The 21,783-nt window shown below is 39.1% G+C and overlaps 1 protein-coding gene across 1 annotated transcript in view; it reads left to right on the forward strand.

Moving 5' to 3' along the window:
- The first annotated feature begins 85 nt into the window (after positions 1-85).
- The window catches only part of CFAP53 (cilia and flagella associated protein 53), a 37,476-nt gene continuing 15,778 nt past the window's right edge, over positions 86-21,783 (forward strand). Inside the window, exons 1-4 of the mRNA XM_040478857.1 lie at positions 86-419; positions 4,224-4,453; positions 4,919-5,092; positions 20,292-20,595. Coding sequence (XP_040334791.1) covers positions 186-419; positions 4,224-4,453; positions 4,919-5,092; positions 20,292-20,595 — 942 coding nt within the window. The 5' untranslated portion in view covers positions 86-185. The remainder of the gene's footprint in view (positions 420-4,223; positions 4,454-4,918; positions 5,093-20,291; positions 20,596-21,783) is intronic.

Below are 21,783 nucleotides of genomic sequence, written 5' to 3' on the forward strand. Positions count from 1 at the left end.
AGCAAAGTCATTTGGAATGTAATTAGATCTTCGCCTTCACTTCGGGTTAAGGAGGCTTATTTCTGTTATTCTGATGAACCCTAGAGGAAGGGAGCGAGGTCGCCGGAGGCCTGGCCAAGGGCGGGGTGAGGACCGCGCAGACTCAGCTCCTCGGCTCCGGGAGGAAGTTGCGAGCTCCGGCGTCTATGGTCACCATGGTGACGGGACCGACTTCGGCCCCTCCCACCTGCCCCTCACCCTGCAGGGCGCACCATGGCAACCAGACCTCTGCATTGCGGAAGCTGGTCCGGCTGGTCTCCACAGTCGGGAAACCCGCGGCGGAGGCCGCCCCCATCCCGAGGGACTCGAAAATGTACAGCCAGCGATTTGGCATCATACAGCGGGAGGTTAAGGGCCCCACTCCCAAGGTGGTGATCGTGGTAAGCACGGGATGTGTGTGCGGGACCCTACCGCTTTCTGCATTTCCCTGCACTCCAAGCCCAGCCAAGCCCATCCTGGCCCCAGCCGCGGCTCTCATAAGGGGAGCAGGTGCCTGATGTAGTGGGGGTTGAATTTTGAAAGAAGGAAAGAGGTCATTCACCTAGCTCCTGTACTCTGTCCCTCAACCCACCCCCTCCCGCCCTCGCACCAGTTATATTTAGATTCTGTATTTGTAGAATCACCACTTGGGATACTGAGAGTTTTCAGTCTCCAAGACACCCAAGGGAGGTCTGTCCCCTTGTGATGTGGCGTGTCTGTCACGGAAAGGGTGCTGGGCTGGGGCAGGACAGGAAATCGGGTCTGGGCTGGTGGTGATTCAGCTGTATGCTCTTGGGCTGGTCCTGCATTCCCTGAGGAAATTGTATAAGAAAGGGGGATTGGGCTGTGAGGGATTGTGAGGGGTTATAGTGCCCTTCCTGTACCAACTCCACTGTAACAGAAGTGTCCCTGCAGGCCTGGAAATAGGACGGTTGGTTGCCTCTAAGGCTCTGGTGGTGGTAGGAGGCTAGGCGAATGTTGTGTGCTGCAGAATTTGATGGGTCTTGCTCAGAACCCCAGACCCTTGGTCTATGCACCTGGATTCCTTTGTTCCTACAAACTAGTCTCTACAGGCTAGAAAGCCTTCATGTGTAATTCAGCAATTACAGAGGTGTATTCTTGAACCCCTGCTGTGTCCACAGCACTGTGGGAGATACAGGGGTAAATACAATGACCCTAGGAGGTTTATTCTTCATTAAAAGTCTGATCCCTGCCTTCCTCTTGCTTATTTTCTAATTACAGAAACAATTTGTTCATTCATAAAACCATTAAAGGCTAACACGATAGATAATCATGTGCTATATTATCTGTGATGGTACTTAATGGAAGAAATATCAGGAATAATGAAGGATGCAGTTTTACTATGCACCACAGTGCACATAGCGTTTCTCAGTCCACTTACAGACCTGCTCCCTCTTCTCTAGGTCCAAGGACTGTAGGTCCTGGGTCTGGAAATCAATAGATTGGAGGCTTCTACAGACTGTAAGTTTCAAAGGGATAATTACATATTTCATGAAGGACAGAAACTGATCTATTCTGGGTTCTGTATCCCAACACAGAGATCAGGGGCTGGGCTATTGTTCGTGTGCCATCACTTGTGATGGGAACCAATAAGGAACAGGAAAAAAAAATATTACCACCAAACCAGAGAAGCAGACCTATTGAATACTTTGAGCTTATAGAAGAATAAAGAGGAAAAGGGAGAAATCAGAGTTGTGCATCTCAGATGTCAGAGTGTGATAAGAAGCGTGGATGTTAGAGATTGCAGAGTTTCGGTGGGGGAAGAATTAAAGCCGCCAGAGATGAGACTTGATGCTAAACAATTCCTCCAGGAGAAAGCCATAAATGATATAACATCTGAAGTAATGGAGAAGTAAAGGAGCAGTTATTTGGTGAGTGCTGCTGAGGGACCCAATTACTTAATTCTCAAAATAGTTTCTTAGGAGCGCATTTATTTTGCTCATTTTGACAGGTGAGAAAACTGAGACTCAGATTAAGTACCTTGTTCAAATTCATAGAGTTATAATGGGTAGAGGCCAGAATCAAATTTAGGCTGTAAAACATTGTTTTTTAAGACATATAAACTATAAACTCTATTGTTAGAAACTGTAATTGAACATGTTACAGTAACACAAGACTTCAGTGACCTTGGAAACACAAAGTAGTTTTTTTAAATATAATTTATTGTCAAATTGGCTTCGATACAACACCTAGTGCTCATCCCAACAACAAGGTAGTTATTAAACCCTATGTTCTTCTGCCTTTAGCATGGTTTAGAGTTGCAGTGTCCAATATGGTAGCCACTAGCCACAATGGCTTTTAAGCACTTGAAATGTGCCTGCAGTCACATGTTGAAATGACAATATTTTGAATTTATTGGTTAAATAAAATACATTATTAAAATTAACTTCCCGTTTCTTTTTACTTTCTAAAATGCAGCTACTAGAAAATGTTGAACTATAGATTTGTTTTACAGTATATTTCTGTTAAGCAGTATGGATATTGAGTAATGCTGAGACTGTGCATGGATTGGTATCACCTTGTTAGAGAACTCCAGGTCATATCTTACTCATCCAGACACTGGGCCCTTCCTGACTACCGAGTCCTATACAGGATACCCCAAACCTTGAAAGGTTTACCAATCCCTGGCTACTGCTAAGGGTGTTTCCCACCACGCTTCACGTCCATTCTCCTTTTCAGTCAACATGTACTTCAGAGCCAGGCTCCTGCTCTGACAACTCAAGATAATTGATTCTTGGTGACTTTGGTGCTAGGTTCTCAGCCCATAAGTCTACTGGGAGCCTGAGTTCCTGTGTATATCCTGCCCAAGGTGTAGTCTTGACTCTGCTCTACTTTATTATCACTGAATCTGTATTCATAAAGTGTCATATATATTAGAGAACAGTAGTTTGCTAATTAAGTGGCTCTAGGCTGTAAATAGTTCTGATATGGATTAGCTATCTACCATGATGTAACCTCCAACATCATCTGTCTCCAACCCATCTCAGACCTGTCTTATCTTGTTCAACTGAATTTAGGTACCTGTATGTGTACCTTGAACCCTGAACCTTTCATCAAGTTATCTGCAAGTGTTGATTTTCTTTTCTCAGGAGACTCCTTTACCAAGACCTAACACTAGTATTCTGGTAATCCCAACAGTGATGTTCTAAGTGTAAATTAGCAAATTGACTTTCTGCCTTATGAGTAAGAATTTTGATACTTGCAAATCAGTATCCCAGAGTCTCACTATTCATCTAAGGTTGACTTGCTAAATATGCCTGAAAATACAAAGCTCAAGACAGTGGATTTCATGATGGTACCAGGAGGAGCAGAAATTGCATCAAGCCCACCCAGAAAGCTTTCCTTTCTCTCTTCTTTCCTTCACCTTTCACACTGAGAACCAGTGGTGGTAAGGCATTGTGCTCAAAGCTAGGAATATAGAAATGAGAAAGATAGTCCATGTGATTTTATAAAATGTATTAGTATGTATTCAAAATGATGTATGTATTTCCAACTCTTTAGTGGAAGTTTGTGTAAAAGAATATAGAAATTTAAGTTATTCCAAAATGTCAGGAGCACTGCCCTTACATTGGGCACAATAGAAACAAGAATAAAGCTTTGCCATCAGTTTTTTCCCCCTTTTTTCTCTTCTCTTTTCCCCTTCCCTCCTTCCTTACCGTCCTTTCTTCTTAGTGGAGGGTGTTTTGTTTTTGTTTCTTTTTATTGTCACAACTCATTAGAGAGAGTAGCCTCTTCTAGTTGAAAGTATTTTGATGGTAACTATGTTGTCTACCCATGGAAAACAATGCAGGACAGTGGGGGGCAAGATGAAGGTTACGAACTAAAAGATCTCTAATTCTTATTCTATTTAGGTTCACCCTGACTATTTAAAGACTATTACAGCACTTAATGTTTCTGAGTTTCACTAAATAATCTCTAGAGTCCTGCTCAAAGTTTTAACTTCATAATTCCATGAATTTTTACTCATAAGGCTCTTAAGAAATATTTGAGACTGATTTGATGACATTGTAAGTATAGGCTTCAAAGAATCAAGTTAAACCTTGGGCACTTGAGCTCTTTGTGGTTGTAGCCAGTTGCATTACTTTGATATACCCAATTTTATTTAGTATTGGTGGAGATCATGATTAATTGAACATATGCAATTGATTTTTGATCGATTGTGAGTGATTATTATTTATTTTCAGAGAGCTAAGCCTCCTAAAGTTCAAGGGGCTGAGCAAATTCTGCAAAGAATCCAACGCAGCCATCAGAAACATCATGCTATCTTGGCTTCCATTAAGTCAAAGGAGCGGGATCGCTTGAAAGTTGACTGGGACCAGCACAATGATCACAAATTTGTGGACAGTCTTGTGAAAGCAAGAATCAAGGATGCCATGCAAGGTTTTATCATCAACACTGAAGAAAGACGAAATAAGTAAGGTTCAAAAAAATGGTGCTTCAGACTATAAAACAATCCCAAAACCTTAACATGAGATTGACCAAAAATCAAGTGAATTTTTAAAGTAAGGATCATGGCTGAGATATTCATATCTCTACTAAATCAATAGCTACTGCTTGTTTGTATTTTCATTTGTGATAACCCACATTTGATAGAAAGCAAAATAATGTGTTTAATATTGTTACTTTAATTAAAATCTGTTTATATTCTTTTGCTGAAGGTGTACATTATGTATCTAATTTGTATGTGATCAAATAAAATATGGCAAATGTCAGTCTGTTTATTGCGTTAAATGGTGACTAGTATTATTTTATAGAAAACTACAATGATCTTTTCCTTGCAAAATTTATGACGAAATATGTGCTTTGGGAATCAAATAATCAGTTGGTAAAATGGTCCCTGTGGCATGACAGTTTTAATTTTTTTGTAATTTTCTTTCAGGCTACGTGAACTTTTAGCCTCAGAAGAAAATGGGTATTTTACTGAAATGCGGTTGCAAGAAGAAACAATTGAGGAGAAAAAAGATAGAATGAGAGATAAAACCAGATTATTGAAAGAGAAGAAAGAAAAAGAGAGACAGGATTTTGTGACTGAAAAACTAGACCAGCAATTCAGGTAATGATACAGAAAAACACACACAGAATCTGAAGTTGTATGAAAAACTGATTTACGAATGCTAATTTATGGCAAAGTATGGCCTTAAGATGGTATACACAGTAGTTGTGCCTCTAAGTCTTGGTAATTATACACATCATTGGATGGTGCAGGCACTGAGGGTTTACTGTTGTTTTGTAGTGAGAATGCTTAGGACCTACTGAGTTAGTAAATTATAAGTATTTAATATAGTGTTATTGTCTATAGTCATAATACTGTACATTAGATCTTCAGAACTTATTTATTCATCTTATAACTGGAAGCTTGTGTCCTTTGATCAACATTTCCTCATTTTTCCCACCTCCACTCCCTGGGAACCACCACACCTTTCTACTCTGTATGCATTCAACCATTTTTTTTTTTTTTTTTAATTGAGAATACAATATTGCTCTTTCTCTGGCCTAACCCACTGAATAGTGTCATCCAGGTTCATCTATGTTGTCTCAAGTGGTAGGATTTCCTTTTTTATGTTGAATAATATTCCATTTCATATATGTATGTGTATATACTTAGATATGTGTGTGTATGTATAATCTATATATATGGCATATATGTCACACATTTTATTTATCCATTCACATATCACTGGACACTTAGGATGTTTCCGTATCTTGACTATTGTGAATAATGCTGCAATGAACATGAGAGTGCAGATATCGAGATACTGATTTTATTTCCTTTGGATATATGCCCAGAAGTGGGATTGCTGGATCATATGGTAGTTCTATTTTTAGTTTTTTTAGGAATCTCTATACTGTTTTTCATAATAGCTGTACAAATTTATATTCCCACCAATACAAAGGTTTCCTTTTCTCTACACCCTTGCCAACATTTGTCATCACTTGTCTTTTTGATTGATAATAGCTATCCTAACAGGTGTGAGGTGATATCTCATTGTGGTGTTGATTTGCATTTCCCTGGTAATTAGTAATGTCAGGTACCTTTTCATGTACTTCTTGGTCATCATTTGTATGTCTTCTCTGGAAAAATGTCTATTCAGGTTCTTGGCTCATTTTTTAATCGGGTTTTTGGGGGGCTACTGAGCTGTTTGAGTTCCTTATATATTTTTATTTTATTTTATTTTTATTTTTATTATTTTTTTTAAGGTTATTTATTTTGGGAGACAGAGACTGAGTGCAAGCAGGGAAGGGGCAGAGAGCAAGGGAGAGAGAGAGAATCACAAGCAGGCACCACACTGTCAGTGTGGAGCCTGATGCGGGGCTCTAAATCACTAACTTTGAGATCATGGACCTGAGCCGAAATCAAAAGAGTAAGATGCTTAACTGACTGAGCCACCCAGGTGCCCCATCCTTATATATTTTGGATATTAATCCTTTAACAGATACATAGTTTGAAAGTATCCCATGATTGCCTTTTCATTTTGTTGGTTGTTTTCTGTGCAGAAGCTTTTTAGTTTAATGTGGTCCCACCTGTTTATTTTTGCTTTTGTTACCATTCCTTTAGGTGTCATATCCAAAAACTCATGCCAAGACCAATGTCAAGGTGATTTTTCCCTATATTTTTGCCTATGTGTTTTACAGTTAACAGATTTATGTTTAAGTCTTTAATCCATTTTGAGTTCATTTTTATGAATGGTATATATAGTAGTCCAATTTTATTCTTTTTCATAAGGATATCCAGTTTTCCGAAGACTATTTATGAAGAGACTATTCAATAGTGTGTAATACTTCCAGCTTTGTTCTTTTTTATCAATGTTGCTTTGGCTATCTTGATAGCCAATGGCACAGGGACCGTTTATCAAGATTGATTTGCTTCTTTTGTGGTTCCATCTGAAATTTTGGATTATTTTTTCTATTTCTGTGAAAAATTTCATTGGAATTTTGGCAGGGATTGCATTAACTCTGTAGATCACTGCATAGCATGGACGTTTTACCGATATTGATTCTTACAGGACGCCTGGGTGACTCAGTCAGTTGAGCGTCCGACTTCAGCTCTGGTCATGATCTCGCAGTCTGTGAGTTCGAACCCGTGTCGGGCTCTGTGCTGACAGCTCAGAGCCTGGAGCCTGCTTCGGATTCTGTGTCTCCCTCTCTCTCTGCCCCTCCCCTGCTCATGCTGTCTCTTTCTGTCGAAACTAAATAAAACATTAAAAAAAAATTTTTTTTAAACAATATTGATTCTTACAATCCAAGGACAAATGATATCTTTCCACCTATTTCTGTCTTCTTCTTTTTTTTTTTTTTTATCAATGTCTTACAGTTTTCAGTGTATTAATCTTTAACCTCCTTGGTAAAATATTTTCCTAAATATTGTGTTGTTTTTGATGCTTTTTTCAAGTGGGTTGTTTTCTTAACTTCTCTTTCAGATAGTTCATTTTTAGTGTATAGAAATTGCAACTAATTTCTGTATGTTTTCATATCCTGCAATATTACTGAACTTATTGATTAGTTCTAACAGTTTTTTGGTTGAGTCTTTAGTGTTTTATATATATAAGATCATGTCATGTGCAGACAGTTTTAGTTCTTTTCCATTTTGGATGCCTTTTATTTATTTTTCTTGCCTAATTGCTCTAGCTAGAACCTCCAGTACTAAGTTGAATAAAAGTGGCAAGAGTGGGCCCCCTTATCTCATTCCTGATTTCAGAGGAAGAGCCTTCAACTTTCTACCATTGAGTATGAAGTGAGCAGGGAGCTTCTCATATATGGCCTTTATTGTGGTGAGCTACATTCTTTCTGTACCTAGTTTGTTGAGAGTTTTTATCATGAAAGTATGTTGAATTTTTCAGTTGCTTTTTCTGCAGCTATTGTGATTATCTTATAATTTTTATCCTTCATTTTGTTAATGTGGTGCATCACATTTATTGATTTGTATATATTGAACCATCCTTACATTCTAGGGATAAATCCCACTTGATCATGGTGTATGATCCTTTTTTTTTTAAGTTAATTTATTTATTTTGAGACAGAGAGAGAGCAAGAGAGAGTGAAGGGGAAGGGGTAGAGAGAGAGGGAGAGACTCCTAAGAAGAGCCTGATGCAGGGCTTAATCCCATGAACCGTGAGGTCACAACCTGAACTGAAATCAAGGGTTGGATGCTTAACCAACTGAGCTACCCAGGTACCCTAGTAGATCCTTTTAATGTGCTATTACATTTGGTTTACTAGTATTTTGTTGCGAATTTTTGCATCTATGTTTATCAGGGATATTGGCCTGTAATTTCCTTTTCTTGTAGTGTCCATGTCTGGTTTTGGTGGTAGGGTAATGCTGGTCTCATAAAATACATTTGGAAGTGTTCTCTCTTCTTCAATTTTTTGGAAGCTTTTGAGAAGGATTGGTATTAATTCTTCTTTAAAAGTTTGGTAGAATTCACCAATGAAGCCATCTAGTCCTGGGATTTTATTTACTGGGAGATTTTTGATTAGTGATTCAATCCCTGAGCTCTTATTGATCTTTTCAGATTTTGTATTTCTTCATGATTCAGTCTTTTTTTCTTTTTCTTTTTTTTCTTTTTTTTTTTTTTTTTTACATTTATTTATTTTTGAGAAACAGAGTGAGAGAAGGCATGAGCAGGGGAGGGGCACAGAGAGAAGGAGACACAGAATCCGAAGCAGGCTCCAGGCTCTGAGCATAGCAGTCAGCACAGAGCCTGATGCGGGGCTCGAACCCATGAACTGTGAGATCATGACCTAAGCCGAAGTTGGACGCTCAACCAACTGAGCCACCCAGGCACCCCTTCCTGATTCAGTCTTGATAGGTTTATGTGTTTAGGAATTTGTCCATTTTTCCCAGGCTATCTAATTTGTTGGTTTGGAATTGTTCATAGTAGTCTTCCATGATCCTTTGTGTTTTTGTAGGATCAGTTGTAATGTCTCCTCTTTCATTTCTGATTTTACTTATTTGAGTCTTCTCTCTTTTTTCCTTAGTCAAGTTACAGGTTTGTCGATTTTGTTAATTTTTGCAAGAAACCAAATCTTAGTTTGATTGATTTTTTTTCTATCATTTTGCTAGTGTCCATTTTATTTGTTTCTGCTCTAATCTTTGTTATTTCCTTTCTTCTGGTAACTTTGGGAATAGTTTGTTGTTTTTCTAGTTCCTTGAAGTAAAGTTATATTGTTTACTTGAGACTTTTTTCTTACTATAGGTGTTTATTGCTCTAAAATTCCCTCTTTAAACTGCTTTTGCTACATCCTGTAGGTCTGGTATGTTGCATTTCCATTTTCATTTGTTTCAAGATATTTTTTGATTTTCCTTTTTATTTCTTCTTTGACTCATTGGTTGGTTGTTCAGAAGTGTGTTGTTTAGTTTCCACATTATTTGTTAGTTTTCCAACTTTCGTCCTGTTATTAATTTCTAGTTTCATACCATTGTAGTAAGAAATGATGCTTGATAAGATTTCAGTACTTTTTTTTTTGTGACCTAGCATATGATATATCCTAGAGAGTATTCCATGTATTCTTGAGAAGAATGTATTCTGCTGCTGTTGGATAGACTGTTCTATATATGTCTATGAGTTCCATTTGATCTAGAGTGTACTTAAGTCTCATGTTTCCTTATTGATTTTCTGTCTGGATGATCTATGCACTGTTGAAAGTGGAGTATTGAAGTCCTTTACTATTGCTGCATTGCTACAGTTTCTCCCTTCGAATCTGTTAATATTTGTTTAATATATTTAGGTGTTACCTGTATATATATTTATAATTGTTATATCCTTTTGATATGTAAGGACCATCTTTGTCTTTTTTTTTTTTTTTTTACAGCTTTTGAGTTAAAATTTATTTTGTCTAATGGAAGTATAGCCATCTCTTCTCTTTTTGTTTCTGCTTGCATGGAATATCTTTTTCCATTCCTTCACTTTGAGCCTTTATGTGTCCTTAAAGCTGAAGTGAGTGTTTTGCAAGCAGCATATATATGGATCTTGTTTTCTTTCTGTTCAGCCACTGTGGATACTTTCAAATTTCCTGTCTTCGAGTTCTCAGATTTTTTATTCCACTTGATCAAATCTGGTGTTGATGCCCTCTCTTGCATTTTTCATTTCATCCATTGTGTTCTTTAGCTCCAGAATTTCTGTTTGGTCCTTTTTTATGATTTCTGTCTCTGTTGAAACTCTCATTTTGTTCATGTGTTGTTTTCCTGATTTTGTTGAATTGTCTGTGTTGTCTTGTAGCTCACCGAGCTTTAAAACAATTATTTTGAATTTTTTGTCTTTAGGATTGCTTACTGGAAAATTATTGTGTTCCTTTGATGGTGTCATTTTTTCTTGTTTTGTTTTTTTTTTGTGTGTGTGTGTGTGTGTTCCTTGAAGTCTCTTGTGGCTCTTTTCACATCTTGAAAACAGTTACCTCCTCCAGTCTTTACTGGATTGCTTCAGGATAAGTATACCTTCACAGGCTGGCCCAGCTAAGAATTCTAAGGCTTTCTCAGACCTTTTTACAGATGTGCCTACTCCATACTTTTTGTTCTTTCTTTTCGGGAGAGGATTCTCTCAGTCCTGCAAAGCTAGGCCGGGTGCTGAGAGACTCCTGTTTGTTTTTCCTAGTATGGCACCCCAAAATGCCTAAATTTGTGCATCTTCTCCCAATCCCACAGAATTGGGCCAGCTTTCTGTACATGCCAGCTAGCCATCTGCAAAGGCCCACACTCAACATCCAGTGGAGCACAAGTAGGAAGCTGGCCACAGGGGGTATGCCGTGGAGTATCCGGGGTGTTTGTGGCTCAGCTGGAGGGTCTGCAGGCAAGCTGTCCCCAGCAGTTCATGGGCAGGCTTCCTGATGGAGTCCATGTGGCAGTTGGGTGGCTCCGCATCCCATGATGATTTCCAGACCCTGGTTGCTGTGCTCCTCGCCTCTTTCAAGCCCTCAGCCGTGCACCTCAGTATTTGTGGTGAGGCAAGAAAGAAATGGGCCACTTGGGGGAAGTCACATGCTCGCTCGTGTGTTTTCACTTTCCCCTGTAAGAGAAATCATGGACTGAGGGGTGTCTGTCTTGGCACTGAGTTCTGCTACCTTGGGGGAGAGGTGACAAGGATAAAATGAAGCTGTTCTTACTCTCTTCAATGTGTCTATTACCAGATTTTTGTCTCTAGTGGTATGCCATAACTTCTCCGCCAGACTCCTGGACTCCCACAAAGGTACTCTCAAACTACCAAAATTGATGGTTTTTAAGGGGATAACAGTAGAAAATTGCTATTCGACCACATTGCTCATGTCCACTCATGCAGGTACTGAGTTGGTGAAGTACTGTACTCTAACGTTCTGTTCTTGTCTCCCAATTAGAATGGAAGTACCAAGTGAGATTCTGTTACTGAATTTTAGATATTAATCTCAGACATGCTATTGGCAGAAAATTCCTGTCCCAGGAAGTCTTTGGTAGAGTTGAGTTTTCCCCTAGTGCTGTAGTCTCTACCTGTGCAGAATGTATGCTTGGTTCCCTGTTCTTTATTGTTTACTTGACTGGCTCTTGGTCCTCGGAGTCTTAACCTTAACTTTTGATCCACTTCCTGACCCAGACTCACAGTGACTCTCAGTTTTCAGATCTCTGGTCTTCACTATACGCACTCCAATCCTGTGGTTGTCTTCATCAGCCCTTTTTGTTTTGCTTTTTCCCTTTTGGGAATACCCTGAATTTATACTCTCATTTCAGACCAATACTCTAGTTACAGAGGGAAAATTTGAATGGAACTACCTGGGATGATTTATATCATGAAGAGCTTGACGAAGGCTTTTAATTTCACAAAGTGTGAGAGATCCCTTCCTTCTAAAGCAAAGGTATACTAAAAAGTCTCAATGTGTTGTATTCCTTCTTAGATCTACAACTCTTAGAGCAAGAGCACATTTATATATTTATAATTTCATTATATGTGTAATTCCTCAGTTATATTTTCAATGGCTCTAATAATGCCTTCTAAGAGTGTGCATCAAGAATTACCATTATGTATCTCAGGATGGTGTGTTCATTTTGCCCCCTTTTTTTCATTCATGTCTCTTAATATAGTGATGATCACATGATGTGACCCATGGAATGCCCCCAATTATCCACTTTATCAGTCTCTTAATTTTGGAGTAACTGATTAAGACTTTTATCTTCAGAAGGGATTTTTAAAGTTCAAGTATCACCCGGCAATGCTTAAAACATAGCCATTATCATTTAATAATTAAATAATTGATTTCTGGGCCCCTACTTTGTGCCAGGTTCTGGGATTGAATAATAGACTGATTGGCTTCACACAAAAACAAATGTCACTTAGGCTATCAGGTCACCAGATGTGAGTGGGGCAGCTTGTGTATCATGTTACTCTGGATTTGGGAACAGAGTAATGTAACAAAGTAACAAAACAAAGTTAATGTAAACCCCGAATTAAAGTCTAGCACAATTCAAAAGGAATGTAAGAGTTCATTTTTCACAGCATGCAGAATTGGAGCCAATGAGAAATCCAAAGGTCAACAGGTGTGAGAAAACAGCAAAACCAGGCATGTAGAGAGATCAAAACATGGTTTCAGAGGCAAGGCTTTTGCCATCTCCTCTCTCTCTGCCATGAAGTTGCTGTTAATCATAGAGACTGCCCTAAATCCTCCTGGTAGAAGCCTAGAGGACAAGTAAGCTAATTCAGTGGGGAGTTCATACAGATCGCAGATACAGCTGTGCCAACAGAGTAAATTAAACTGCTCACACCGGAGGGAATGGCAAGTTCCAGGGCTTAGGGACCTGCTGGAGGAGGGCAGTGAAGAAAACCAGAGTGGTAGTAATGCATATGTCCAGAAGGGACTTGCCGCTTTCCTCATCTAGCATATAGGTGACTTGAGTTCCACAGATATTAATTTTCTTGAGTCTTCAAGCTTGTAGTAACCAAGACAGGATTAGACTTGGATTTTCTAGCCTGTGTAAAGTATAGCCTCACGCCTTGTCCTTGATAGGACTTGGACACTCCCTACCGGCTTCTGGAGGGGAAGATGCAGGGAGGGACAAAGGGGACACTAGCAAATGAATTTCAATGGAACATTCATATATTTTCCACTCCTTGGTGAATGCTTCTGAACACAGTAAGGACAATGAGGTTCAAAAGTGGTTTGGGCCGTTAAAATACCTATCAATTTGGTAACATCTTACAGATTTCATAGACGAATCTTGTATAACTAAGTATATAGCTTCACAGAGAAGTTGTACAACTTGCTAGTTAGATAAGTTGTTATCTTTTTGAAGAAACAGTTATATCCTACAGCTTTATAATTTATCTGAAAACAAATTGTTTATAGTGCTTTTAACATAATACTGCCAACTCTTTAATACAGACCATCAAACATAGTTTTCATTCATTATGACAGTGAAGGGTCAGGGTTAAATTTTGACCAAGGATGCTAAATCAGGCCCCATTATTGAAAATTTAAGTGGAGTTTTAACACATATATGGAGCAAGATGAAATTACTCCCCCTCCTCCACTGCCTTCTCCTCTGCCTCCTTTTTGTATTCCATTGTATGACCTTGCCACAGCGTATTTGTTCATTTTCCAGACAATGGGCATTTCGGTTATTTCCAGTTTGGGACTCTTAAGAATAAAGCTGCTATGAACATGCTTGTACTTGTCTTTGGTGGACATGTGACCCATTTGATTGGGTCATTTTTAGTGTTCTTATTCTTCCAAACAGAGACATTATTTTCAGTAATAATTAAATGAATAATAATAAGATAGCCAGTGATTTCTCTCTCTTTTTTTTAATTTTAAATTTCAAAATAATTATACATTTACAGAGGTGCCGTGTACCCTTCTCCCGATTTCTCCCAGTGGTTATATATTACATAACTATAGCCACACTATTAGGGAAATTGACAGTGGTGCAATATGTGTACAGTTCTGTCTCCTTTTATCACACGTGTAGGTCCATCTAACTCACCACCACAATCAAGATACAGACATTCCAGTGCCACAGAGATCTCCCTCCTGTGGTCACACCCACTCCTCTCACCCCCATCATTCTCGGCCTCGGGCAGCCACTAATCTCTTTTCTTTTTCCTTTCACCATTTCAAGAATGTTACATGCATGGAATTACACAATATTTGTTCTTTTGAGATTGGCTTGTTTTCATTCAACATGGTGCCTTTGTAAGGTCCATCCAAGTTGCTACACATATCAGTGGTTTGTGCTTTGTGTTCCCTTGTATGGATATACTTAGGTTTGTGTAAACCATTCACTACTGAAGGACATTTTGATGGTTTCTACCTTTTAGCTATTATAAATGAATCTAATATGAACATTTGCATACAGATTTTTGTGTGACCATAAATTTTCATTTCTCCTGGATAGTTGTCCTGTGCTATTGCTGAATCTTTATATGTGTGTTTAGTTCTTTTTTCAACGTTTATTTATTTTTGGGATAGAGAGAGACAGAGCATGAACGGGGGAGGGGCAGAGAGAGAGGGAGACACAGAATCGGAAACAGGCTCCAGGCTCTGAGCCATCAGCCCAGAGCCTGACGCGGGGCTCGAACTCACGGACCTCGAGATCGTGACCTGGCTGAAGTCGGACGCTTAACTGACTGCGCCACCCAGGCGCCCCTATGTGTGTTTAGTTCTTAAAGAAACTGCCAAAGTGTTTTCCGGTGTGGTTGTACCATCTTATATTTGCACCAGTAATGTATAAAAGACCAAGTTTTTCCATGTTCTTGCCAAGATTTTTATACTGTCACTGTTAGAGGTATGCAGTGATATCTCATCATGGTCTTAATTGGCATTTTCCTAATGACTGGTGATGTTGAACAACTTTTTATGTGCTTATTTGGTATCTGTGTATCCTCTTTGGTAAATGTCTCTTCATGTCTTTGCCCATTTTCTAATTGGATTACCTATTAAGTTTTTAAAGTTTTTTATATATTCTAGATATGAGTCCTTTGCGTAGGATATGTGCTTTGGAAATATTTTTCTTCCTAGTCTGTGGTTTGTTTTTTTTTAATCCTCTTAACAGGGTCTTTCACAGAGAGAGAATTTTTAAATTTGATGCAATTCTATTTATCAATATTTCTTTTATGGATCATGCTTTTGATGCATCATGAACTTTGTTTTTAAGTGTCCTATATTTATATACAGTTAGTGACTGGATCCCAGATTAAGGTAGGCATTTTTTGGTTTTGTTTTGTTTTGGAGTGTTTTTATTTTTTTAATTTTTATTTATTTATTTTTTTTTAAATTTTTTTTTTCAACATTTATTTATTTTTGGGACAGAGAGAGACAGAGCATGAACGGGGGAGGGGCAGAGAGAGAGGGAGACACAGAATCGGAGACAGGCTCCAGGCTCTGAGCCATCAGCCCAGAGCCTGACGCGGGGCTCGAACTCACGGACCTCGAGATCGTGACCTGGCTGAAGTCGGACGCTTAACCGACTGCGCCACCCAGGCGCCCCTGGAGTGTTTTTATTAAATGAATACCCTAGGATGTATTCTCAGAACACTTGAGGATAGTCTTGCCTGTGTTAATTACTGATAGAGGTGACAGAATGAACTACCAAAGAATTCAAACTCCAGGGCCAGACTGCTAGGTCTTCAGTCCCAGTTCCACCACATATGAAATGTATGAACTTATCTAAGATGTTTAATTGCTCTGTGCCTCTATTTTATCTGTAAACTGGGGACAATAATAATAATGAAATTGCAATAATGTTCATTGCGACATTGATTGCTATGAAGATTACAAGAGTTCATACATGTCGAGGGCTTAGAACAGTGCCTGGCAAATAATACCCACTCCGTAACTGTTGCTAATATTACAACTATTGGCTATGTGGCTTGGGAAGACCATAAGGTTTCCTGAGTTTCAATTGCTTTAACTCTAAAATGGGGATATTACTTGCTGCTCTAAGTTATAAGACACATGTGAGGATACAATAAGACTTTTTTCTTAATTTTATTTTTTTAAATTTACATCCAAATCAGTTAGCATATAGTGCAACAATGATTTCAGGAGTAGATTCCTTAATGCCCCTTACCCATTTAGCCCATCCCCCCTCCCACAACCCCTCCAGTAACCCTCTGTTTGTTCTCCATATTTAAGAGTCTCTTATGTTTTGTTCCCCTCCCTGTTTTTATATTATTTTTGTTTCTCTTCCCTTATGTTCATCTGTTTTGTCTCTTAAAGTCCTCATATGAGTGAAGGCATATGATATTTGTCTTTCTCTGACTAATTTCGCTTAGCATAATACCCTCCAGTTCCATCCACATAGTTGCAAATGGCAAGATTTCATTCTTTTTGATTGCCGAGTAATACTCCTTTGCATATATCTACCACATCTTATCCATTCATCCATCGATGGACATTTGGGCTCTTTTTTTTTTTTTTCAACGTTTTTTATTTATTTTTGGGACAGAGAGAGACAGAGCATGAACGGAGGAGGGGCAGAGAGAGAGGGAGACACAGAATTGGAAACAGGCTCCAGGCTCCGAGCCATCAGCCCAGAGCCCGACGCGGGGCTCGAACTCCCGGATCGCGAGATCGTGACCTGGCTGAAGTCGGATGCTTAACCGACTGCGCCACCCAGGCGCCCCGATTTGGGCTCTTTCCATACTTTGGCTATTGTTGATAGTGCTGCTATAAACATTGGGGTGCATATGACAGAAACTGCACACCTGTATCCCTTGGATAAATGCCTAGTAGTGCAATTGCTGGGTCGCAGGGTAGTTCTGTTTTTAATTTTTTGAGGAACCTCCATATTGTTTTCCAGAGTGGCTGCACCAGCTTGCATCCCCACCAACAATGCCAAAGAGATCCTCTTTCTCCGCATCCTCACCAACATCTGTCGTTGCCTGAGTTGTTCATGTTAGCCATTCTGACAGGTGTAAGGTGGTATCTCATTGTGGTTTTGATTTGTATTTCCCTGATGATGAGTGATGTTGAGCATTTATTCATGTGCCGGTTGGCCATCTGGATGTCTTCTTTGGAGAAGTGTCTATTCATGTCTTTTGCCCATTTCTTCACTGGATTATTTGGTTTTTAGGTGTTGAGTTTGATAAGTTATTTATAGATGTTGGATACTAACCCTTTATCTGATATGTCATTTGCAAATATCTTCTTCCATTCTGGCGATTGCCTTTTAGTTTTGCTGATTGTTTCCTTCACTGTGCAGAAGCTGTTTATTTTGATGAGGTCCCAGTAGTTCATTTTTGCTTTTGTTTCCCTTGCCTCCGGAGACGTGTTGAGTAAGAAGTTGCTGCTAAAATAAGACTTTACTGTGAGAGTTGCCTGGGTGGCTCAGTCAGTTAAGTGTCCTACTTCTGCTGAGGTCGTGATCTCATGGTTCATGGGTTTGAGCCCCACGTTGGGCTCTGTGCTGAGAGCTCAGAGCCTGGATCCTGCTTCAGATTCTGTGTCTCCCTCTCTCTCTGCCCCTCCCCTGATTACTCTCTGTCTCTGTATCTCTCTCAAAAATAAGTAAAATTTTAAAAATTTGTTTCAATCTGGCTTTCTGTATTTAAAAAAATAAGATTTTACTGTGAAAGTACTATGTAAAGCACTGGCAAACAAAAGGTTTTTCTCTTATCAATGATTATTATCATTAATATAGATATACTGTCTGTAGATAAAAGTGACCATCCCTGAATCAAGTGTTCTCAAGGTTAAGAGAATAGGTGAATCATTAGGATGTAGGGAGGAAATATTTGATGTTTTTTTTTTTTTTTAATCTCATCTGTCCTTGGTTTTTTACTTTTGCATATATTTAATAACTTATGTGATATAGTAACATAGTAATAATTGCATATGACTTATAAGTAATAATCCTACCTGTTTGTAGGTACATAGAATTTTTTTACTGAAAGGGATACATAATCAAAAAAGTTTGAAGACATTTATCTAAAGAAATACTTGATATGGGCATCTTCATACAGTGTTAATTTATGATTTCTTGACAGCATACATCCTCAAATGCCTTACAATGTTTTTGTACTCTGATTTTATATTAAGGGAGGGAATTACCTTAAGGAAATGATCAGAGATAAGCAGAAAGAGCTACATTTAAGAATATTCATTATAGGGGCACCTGAGTGGCTCAGTAGGTTGAGCATCTGACTCTTGATTTCTGCTCAGGTTATTTTCTCACAGTTCATGAGATTGAACCCTGTGTTGGGATTTGCACTGACAGTGAGGGACCTGCTTGGGATTCTCTCTCACTGTGTCTCTCCCCACCTCCCCAGCTTGAGTGCTCTCTCTCTCTCTCTCTCTGTCTTCCAAAATAAATAAATAAACCTAAAAAAAAGAATATTCATTGCAACATTATAGTAAAAGTCAGAAGTAACCAATATGTTCATCAAATAAGGCAATTTTTAAATAAACTGATATAGGCTCCAGCCTCTATTCCACAGCTTAATAAATTATAATAAAGTTTTGAGGTTAGGAATTACTTTTAAGAAGACTTCATGAAGAAACATTCCCAATATAGTGTTAGGTGAGAAAATTAAGATATAAGGAGATACCAATATATGTATGTAGATATGCAGAATGACCCCAATTGTAGTAAAAATGCACATACAGAAGACTGGAAAGAAATATGCTAACATGCTAAAAGCAGTTGTGTTTGAGTAGTGGGATTAAGCATATTGTTAGTGTCTTCACACTTTTCTGTATTTTCCAGTTTTTCTGCATGTGTTAGTTGTGTAATTAGAAAGAGGTTTTCTTTTTAAGAAAAAAAATATCATAAGTCATACTTGTTATTCTTAGGCTTCAGATTTTCATTAATTGAATAACTTTCCTGGAGTATAAGTCATAAGATTTGGAAGGAGTTTAGTTAGTTGTCATGGCCAATTCTGATAGAATTTCACGGATGAATCCCAGACAGATGAGTTCATTTTTCAATGTTAAAATGTTTTGGTTTTTTTGATAATGTAACAATTTCAGCTTCTGGAATCTCTTTCAGCTTTTCATAGAATGTAGGTAACTGCTAGTTGTCACTATTTTGCTAATAAGTGTGACTGTATATATAATCAATTTAACCAAGAATTATTTATTGGACATTGGGTAGGTAGTATGGGGCATATATTCCTGAAATGTATTCCTGAGTCCCAGCCCTCACAGAGATTCCCCTTTAGTTAGGGAAATGGGTCTAGTCTTTATCAAATGTTGAATGATACTATACAGGGTCAATTTCTGTGGTATTGACCACTCTTGTAATTTTAGATATCATTCTTTCTTTCAGCCTTAGCAACTAAAATTCTTCAAAGTTCTTTACTGAGCCCATTCTCAAATTTTAGCTTCTTGATGTTGAATTTGATGAAATCAGGAAGACTTGACGTTTATAAACATTGCCTTGAATCAGAGGTTCTCAAACTTGGTTGTATGCCAGAAGTTCCTGAGGAGCTCTGAAAAAACATAGATGCCTGGGTGCTACCCCCAGATATTCTGATTTAACTAATCTTTGAGTATCAGGGGGAAGAAGTGGAGAGTAGAACTTTAAAGGTACCTCTATGTAATTCTAAAGTGTAGGCAGTATTGAGTATCGCAGCCCTTAAATTAAAAATGGGCTCAATGAAGAGCTTTTGAAGAAGTTTGAATTACCAAGAGTGAAAGAAAGGATGAGGTCTAAACACTTACTGAAAGAGCATTTCTTCTGGAATGGTGACAGAAGCCTGGGTATGAAAAGGCAGCATTTGGGCTATTTTCCCAGCTCTGGCAGAACCCCCTTCAGTGACATGTACCCTGCCAGGAAGCCAGGGGCATTGGGTCAACTTCACCTTGACATGCTGACCCTTAGCTCTTTCTATGGCATGCAGGGTCTCTTCCTACCAAAGCCTTAATCTATTTGTAATAGTGCAGGGATCCTTGCCTCTTCTGTTTCCTCTACAGTAGTAATAATAGTTACCATTTATTTAGCTTCTATTATTTACCAGGTATTTTCATCCATTTTCTCTGATCCTTACCAGAACCTTGAAAAAGAGTTCTTTTACAGATAAAGAAACAGGCTCAGAGAGGTCTAGTTTTTGATCCAAGGTCACACAGAAATGTCAGCTCTCGGATTCCAAGCCTGCTCAGCCTGACTCCAATGCCTGTGTTTTGTCTATGACATCATGGTGCCTACGTCCCTGCTGCCCCTCACATGTCTCCTCGGCTCTGGTGGCCTACGTCTAGGTCTTTCATTTTTCTTTCTCCAGTGTCTGTGCAGATGTGTGCCTAAATAGAGCCGTGTCTCATGGAAGGCTAACTTTTGCCTTTTTAAAATTCTCCTTTCAGGGAATGCTGCGAAGAACTCCGTGTTCACTTGTTTTGTGTCCATCAGAAGAAGGTGTGCGAGGAGCGGAAAGCACAGATAGCTTTTAATGAGGAACTGAAAAGACAGAAACTGGTGGAAGAGCAAATGTTCTCAAAGCTCTGGGAGGAAGACCGATTAGCCAAGGAAAAGCGAGAAGCCCAAGAGGCAAGGAGGCAGAAAGAGCTGGTGGAGAACACACGCCTGGGGCTGAATGCCCAGATCACCAGCATCAAGGCGCAAAGGCGGGCCGCGCAGCAGCTGAAGGAAGAGGAGGCGCGCTTTGTGGTGGGCCTTTTACAGTGCTTGTCACAAGATGATCTGCTCAGTGGGTGTAGGACATGGTTACATGCGGTTTGCCCAATGGCCTGGCTGCTTCACAGGGGCAGCAGACCATGGTTAGAGTCTGGGATTCCAAGGCCCAGTTAACAGTGCTGTCCCATTGCATTGGGCAAGTGACTTCACTACTGTGACTTGGGTTCTTTGTCTAAAAAATGAGTCAGGAGCACGTGGGTGGCTCAGTTGGTTAAGTGTCCAACTTCAGCTCAGATCATGATCTCATGGTTCATGAGTTCAAGCCCTGCATGGGGCTTGCTGCTGTCAGTGTAGAGCCCGCTTCTGATCCTCTGTCCTTTTCTCTTTGGCCCTTCCCTGCTAGTATACACATCTCTCTCAAATATAAACATTAAAAAATTAAAAATTAAAAAATTAAAAATGAGGCAAAAGACACTTGTCTTTGTTGTGAGGGTGAAATGTGAGAATCATGGGCAGTACTGTAGAGGGTAAGTGGCAGTTTGGCAACATTCCCCCATTCTTTGATATGGATAACTCCATAGGACTTCCATGACCTATGTAAAGCATTATACAACAGCTACAGAGGCTCCCTTCACCCCAGTCACCAAAATCAATAATTTCAGGTCACTGCCCCTACTATATAGAAACTAGAGGGGTGCCTGGGTGGCTTAATCAGTTGAGTGTCATACTTCGGCTCAGGTCATGATCTCATGGTCCATGAGTTTAGGCCCTGCGTGGGGCTCTGTGCTGACATCTCAGAGCCTGGAGCCTGCTTCGGATTCTGTATCTCCCTCTCTCTCTGCCCCTCCTGTGCTCATGTTCTGTCTGTCTCTCTCTCTCTCTCAAAAAAAAAAAAAAAAAAAAAAAAAAAAAAAGAGAAAGGTGTCACTGGAAATGTATGAAAGCATTAAAAAAAGTAGCAATTTTATACGTATATAGAGCTTCTAGCATCTGATACTTTAATACCACCAAATTTAGGAAGAAGGTATATTTTCCTGGGAAATCTCAAGTTCTGAGATTTGGAACCATAATAAATGTTAAAGGTAAGCTTTTTCAGAGCCCCTGAAAACCTTCCCTGGGTTTGAAACTGTTTTCTCTTAGAGAGTTTAGTGGAAGATGCCTAAATATTTTAGCTTCTCTAAGAAAATTGAAACTGCTTCTGTTCTGAGATATCAACACATT

Source organism: Herpailurus yagouaroundi, unplaced genomic scaffold, assembly GCF_014898765.1.
Source record: "Herpailurus yagouaroundi ecotype Mexico unplaced genomic scaffold, PumYag 142, whole genome shotgun sequence".
NCBI lineage: Eukaryota > Metazoa > Chordata > Mammalia > Carnivora > Felidae > Herpailurus > Herpailurus yagouaroundi.